At 40.9% G+C, this 6634-nt stretch overlaps 1 protein-coding gene across 1 annotated transcript in view; it reads right to left on the bottom strand.

Annotated features, from left to right (window-relative positions):
• The window catches only part of vps13d (vacuolar protein sorting 13 homolog D), a gene marked incomplete at both ends in the record, with an annotated part of 59997 nt that overhangs the window by 44220 nt on the left and 9143 nt on the right, over positions 1-6634 (bottom strand). Inside the window, 7 exon segments of the mRNA XM_035656102.1 lie at positions 982-1133; positions 1252-3522; positions 3636-3768; positions 3852-3982; positions 4287-4466; positions 5440-5494; positions 5648-5778. Of these exon segments, the coding sequence (XP_035511995.1) occupies positions 982-1133; positions 1252-3522; positions 3636-3768; positions 3852-3982; positions 4287-4466; positions 5440-5494; positions 5648-5778 (3053 nt within the window).

Raw genomic sequence — 6634 nt, 5'->3', positions numbered from 1 at the left:
CACGCCCCGAGTCGCGCGGAGTGCGAGGTCCCGTCCAATGCTGCTTGCAGCTTTAATTCCAATTGTTCTTCAAGTTAATGTAAATGAAACTCAACACTTCCTGCACAGATCATGTTAAAAACCCTCCAGCTGCTCAATCAAAATTATCTCTTTCCTGGTTGCCATGAGATTTAGAACATTTATATAGCAGCAAACTAATATTATCTATGTAAAGACATAGTGGAGTCATATGTCACACTCCCTCTGCCTGTGTTGCTATCATACCCGGTCTGCTCCGTGACTGAAACTGATGTTTTATCATCTACGTTGTTGAATTAACATAATTATTGTAACCAATCCAGAATTTGTGATTGTTGGAACAGTGGAAGAACTAACAAAGACAGTTTTAGTTTTTTTATTTAGTTTCTGTCAATTTGTAATGAAGTTACGACGTTATGATGATATACAACAAAAATTTGTGTTTTTGTCTATGGAGTCTGGTGAGCAATAGTGATCTTACGGCTTTTTGTCCCTGAAAATTAAGGTAAGCTTACATTGTGGCCATTGAGTGAGAGTGGTGACAATGACTATAATAGACTTAGCCTATATTACCCTATAGCCCTATATTAATTTCAAATTACACTACTGTATACATTTTTTTTTATCCTGTGCAATTACATTTATTCATACATTGGCCATTGGTCCTGCCGTGACCTGTGCAATATTCCATCCATCACATCAGTATATAAAAAGCTGTGTATAGTGTACATTTCTATAACTCTTTATAACCCATAATCTTATTTTTCTATTTATATGATATCTGTACTTTTTTTATTCTGTTTCTCTCTATATCTACTTTGTGAGCCATTATAAACTACTACCCTGTGTATATTTTGGGGACTTTCTGTGTTCAAGTTTGCCACAATGTAAATACTGCTAGTATGTGAGACATGGCCATTTGAATACAGGCTTACATTTATTGTAGTATTGATATGCTTATACCTGAACAGGGTTGACAAATTTGCCCTCGATTCTCAGTAACCCTGTGCTCCTGCAAGGCTCCTCTGTGGTGAGGAAGGTAAACTCAGTATCTTCATCAACGGGAACTTTCTCCAGGGTGAATTGTATAGTTGTGTCTTTCAATATGTGGAAGGCTGATGAAAAAAAAATATATGTGCATTTGTGCCTCAAGCTGCATATAAAATGTATTTGCAAGTACATAAAATCTAGCATTTGGAATATAACTATCCTTAGAATTTGTAACATTCTCACCTTTACCGCGGCTGAGGGATTCAAAGAAGTCATGACGTGTGAACTGTGGTTCATCCTGGTCGATGCTCCCATTGTGGGATGGTGACATGCTGCTGGCAAAATTCCCTCTAGGTACCCTCTTCAAAACCAAATGACTCATGTTGAGTGAATACAGTCGAATATCCTTCACTAACACCTGCAATCTTTCAGCTTCGGAGTCTTGCCCAGTAACAAAATTTTGGATTGTTATGCTTCCCAGATGACCAACCAAAAGCTCAGGGTGTCCAGGTTTACGGGGAATGGACACAACTGGTGAGTCAATGCTGATATTAAGGGTCAGCTTTACCAAGAACGTGTCTAGGGTGGATTCGGGTTCTTCCATGGGGAGATCATCCTCATCCTCAAATGGATAAGCCCAGCTCTGACTCTGAGTTCGAGTTCTTCGTGAGGGTGTTTCAAAGAGTGAAACCATACCACTGTACTCTGCTGTCTTGGTTGCTAGAACTGTTGACACTTTGGTAGCAGCACTTTTCAGCATGGAGCGGAAATTGTCTTCTACCTCATTGGCAGACAGACTCAGCTCCTTCAGGAACTTAGCTGAGTGGTTGTAGTGCAAGGATGCCATTTGAAGTAGTAAGGAACACTCCCCTTGGGTTTTCTCCATAAGGCGAAAATTTAAAGCCTCAGAGGGAGAACCTCCTGTGTCAGCAAGGAATGTTAATCCAAGAGTTGAGGAGCTATCTTCAACACTGCCAATACTGACCACAAACTGGATTCGGCCTCCTTCCTGGGTCAGGTCAGCCAACTGCATGGAGCCAAGTGAACCATTGATGTCCAACCGACTGCCCATAGACACATTGACCTTGGTTCCAGTGACGCTAGCAGTTGCAATCTTCAACCCTTTCTTCTCAGCACCCAGGACAGTCCCAGTGGACACGGTCCGAAGAAGAAGCAGGTTAAGGCGATGGATCTCCACAGTCAGCTCTTTGTTCTGGTCATAGGTGGCCTGATATGCCCCCCCCCCCTCCTCACTGTAAGGCTGTTTTGTATGTTGTTGCGTTGATGATGTCCAGGTGCTTTCCTCTTTGGGGAAAGACTTCTGGAGAAACTTGAGCAACTCTACCATGGTCTCAGGGTTGAGAATGATGTCCAAGTTATTGACCTGCATGCTTGTAACCTGAAGGGAGCTGTCCAGGTTCATTGAGGGGCAGTCTGAGCTCACAAACTGGTACTCAAGCTTAATCAGGGCCTCCTGGTCTTTCAGAAAGGAACTGAAGGGGGAAAGTTGATCCATGGGCCTACCAGAGGACGACTCAGTATGATGGCCCTGATGCGGGGGAGACTTGCCATCAGACGACACAGGGGACGAAGGCTGGCTCTCTCGGAGGCTTCCCGTGGGTATGTCAAAACTGAGATGCTTATGAGAAGCCACAAGGAGGTCAAAGTCTGAGCCATAGGTTTGTAGGGTGTCCACCAGCAGTAGACCATGGACAGTCAGAGAGACTTCAGCATCATAAGGCCGCTTGACAAAATGAGCATTTGTGCCAAATACCTTGAGGACAGATATGTAACGGCCATCACTCTCTACACCAAGCTGCATGTAGTTAATGTTAAATTCAGCTAATAGTAGACGGGATTCCACCAGGACTTCCCTTGTGTGCTGTTCTAAAGTCATCACACTCTGGGTCAGGTTCTTGGCTGAACCTTGCAGCTTCCAGGAGCTGTCCTCCTTCTGAAAGATTTTGTCATGGCGGAGGGTAAGAGGGTCAGGAGACCTTATATTTGGGCCTCTCTCTTGGCTTTTGTCCCCTTTACTTACAGATGGACTACTTAGCCTAGCCAAACAACTCCTAAGGGCGGTCATCTTCTCAAGGTTGATATGGACCTTGAGGTCTGGTAGGGTTCCTGACAGCACAGCCCCAGGGAGCTGGGGGTCCGACGTGTAGCGCAATCTCTGCTCAAGCTGCAACAGTACATTAAACTTCTCCACCACATGAGTAGGCCCTACCTCACTCTCTTGAAGGTGTTTCCAGTTGTCCTTACAGCGACCAACCATTATCTGCAGGTCCTTAAAAGACAAGGAGTATTTTTCGTAGAGCTTTCTGCTGTAGGCCTGTGTGCTTTCTGGGGATCTGAGGCTGGGAAGTTCAGGGCTTTTGAACTGGTCTTTCAAAGGCATGTCTAGTTCAGGTGGAGGAGACTCTGGGGGCGTGGCCAGGGGTGTCTGGTATTCATCATCACTCATGTCTTCCCTTTCAGGTTGAGTAGCTTTTGAGCTGGCCTTAGTGTCATCTTCAAAGACAATTAATAACAAAAGGTGTCAGCTAGCAAGTTAGAAACCTCATTAGGCAAAATAATATTTGTGTGTATCTTTTTATTTTTTAGGTAAATGTTTGATTGATTACCTTGCGAGTTTGTAAGGAGAATTCTGCCTAAATCAACAACAACTAACATTGGGTCCCCTGACTGGAAGTCATCAGGGAAAATCACTTGGGGGGCACAGATGTCCAATTTCATGGTCCACCGCTTGCTGTTTTCCTACAAACCAAACACACAACCAACAGTTGAAAATGATTCAACTACCAATTATTTCATGTCACCATCCAGAGAATTTTTCTTACAATAAACTCTCCCACGAGTAGCTGATCAATGGTTTGTCGGATCTCTGCCTTGGTCTGCATCTTCAGCTTGTTGTACTGCCTTCTGGCTGCCTCTGCCACTCTCAGCTCCAGCTCTGACTGATAGCCAAAACCTGCATATCAGATATATCAGAAATATGTTTAAAATACAATCATACAATGTGCTGGTACGTATCAGAAAGTGAACTTTCTTAAGCTCCAGCCACCATTGGAAAGTCTCGCTGGGAATTGTCAACTGTAATTTTGTGGTTTGCTTGATCAGTTACCCTTATCTCCCCCTATCTGTTGCTCACTGATCCCTTACTTTTCTTATTTAATTTAATTAGTTTTTTTAAATGTGTTGTTTAATTTGACTTTTAACAGCACTGATAAGTTTAGGACAGCAAGGAAAAAAAAAAACTAACTTTGGTTACTTACCTGAGGTATGAACTCTTCCTTTATAAAAGAACTCAGTCACTTTTTTGATTGCTTGTGGGTTGTAGATGATGTTCAATGGACTGGTGTTCACTTCCAGTCTTCTCTCAAACTTACACCTCACAGGGTTACGTTCATAAATCATTTCAAACACTGGTGATGAAGAGCACTCAGCATTGCATCCTGACAACACAAAACAAAACAAACACGGTATTTTTCAAGAGACAAACATTTATTATAATATAGCCACCCAAATCTGATAATTCCCACATCCATACTGTACAGAGATGTCAAACTGGTATTCTGTTTAAAAATAAATAAATAAATAAATAAAAAAAAGTCAAAAGCTCTGTGAGTAGTCCCTGGAGGCTAGCATTGTCATTACATCACACAGCATGAACATGAACATCTGAACTATTTGTTGATTCAATCAATTCCTAATACAAACCACGTCAGTGAAATCATCATCCTTTTCTGAAATGCACACAGAGCAACAAAGGAAAACAGCATGGACAGCTCTAAACTTTTACAGACCTTGTGTCAAGCTTAAAGCTGCAGTAGGTAACTTTTACAAAAATAATTGTCATATTTGTAGTCTTATTTCTGGGGCGTCAAATACAGATGCTTTGAGGCCTGGAAACGAGACTCAACAATCAACTATCTCCATGCCTCCAACCCAAAGCATCTTTATATCTTTCTCGGCTCTGATTGGCTGTTTTCATTCAGGCCCAGTGGATTTTTTCAAATGCCATTAGGGCCACTAGAATGAGACAAAGGAATCAGATTGTTTTTTTTTTGTTTACAGATTATATGTCTCATGTACTACTTGTACTGTATGTTTTTACAAGACAGGCACTAAAACAAATCAAACAGGTAACACTGGAGGGTAATATAGGAGTTTAGCGGCTGCTCTGAAGAGGGCTTTGGACTGTAGTGCAACTATCTATAGATAAGAAAAATATAAAAATATAAATAAATACTGATACTGATAAATTACATAATGGCCTATATAAAACCAGATTAGTAAACTTCTGACAGCTTCAGCAATTAAAACTGAAAGTATCAGAGGGTCATAAGCTCGTAAAAAAAAATATTTAACATTGTTTAAATTGAGAAAATATTACATCAGCTCTAAAGAAGAACAGAAAACTCTCACCAGAGGTACTGCCAGACTGACTGGAGGGCTGGTTGATGGCAACAACAACTTTGTCCTACAACAAGTGACACATGAGAAGCATAATACAACAAACAGTAGAAGATAATAAAAAATATATATATATTGTACTTAGGGAGCTGCAATTCACTTTTTCAGACTTTTGTTTACATTACAAACCTGCTGCCCTTCTCTTTCCATCAACGCTTACCGTTTTGGGAGACACCAGAACAGGAAAGATGGTTCCCTGAGTAGTCAAGTCTCTCAGGAACAAACCACCCAGCTTAACAGACAGCAAAGAGGACTCAGAGCGAGGGAGGGACTCCAAAATCACTTTCACCCCTGTGGAAAAGTGGACACACTAAATTAAATCAAGTAATTTAGGTATATCTGTTTATAGGACTCAAGCTCCACTGCACATCTTCAAAGGAAAGGAAACAGCAGGTGACAAAATATATACAACTCTCAAGTGTTTTTTTTATATACAGATAAATCCAATATTATTGGCCGACATATCGATATCGTATTGGTATTGTATTGGGATCTGCGTTTATGTCACTTGATGCGCGCTGATATAAAAACAACTGATCTTTTATTTATTTAGAAAGCAGCTTTGGAGTAGCTTTGCAGAATCATATTGGTGCAAATTGGTCTATTTTCATTCCGACAAAAACAATCAGTATACCAGCCACCGTATCAGTGATCTAAGATCCCCTCTAAAATAGGTATTGGTTTAAAAAATCCCATATTGGTCGTTTTAGATTTTTACCTTTAAAATCTCTTGGGTTGCAACTGATGATTATTTTCTGTTCATTAGTGTGCCTGAGAAAGCACACTACTACTATTGCCCGTGCTTAATTAGTGTGCCTTAAAAGCACACAAATATTATTAGTGTGCATGCAAAGCACACTACTATTATCCACCATACTTATTAATGTGCCTGGAAAGCACACTACTATTATTCCCCGTGCTTATTATTAGTGTGCCTGGAAAGCACACTACTATTATCCACCATACTTATTAGTGTGTCTGGAAAGCACACTACTATTATTCCCCGTGCTTATTATTAGTGTGCCTGGAAAGCACACTACCATTATTCCTCATACTTATTAGTGTGCCTGCAAAGCACACTACTATTATTAGTGTGCCTGCAAAGCACACTACTATTATTCCTCATACTTAATAAACTTAAACTTAT

This window comes from Morone saxatilis, unplaced genomic scaffold, assembly GCF_004916995.1.
Source record: "Morone saxatilis isolate NCDOM2014 unplaced genomic scaffold, NCSU_SB_2.0 Contig15, whole genome shotgun sequence".
Taxonomy (NCBI): Eukaryota; Metazoa; Chordata; class Actinopteri; family Moronidae; genus Morone; species Morone saxatilis.
This window is presented reverse-complemented; position numbering and strand designations above follow the sequence as displayed.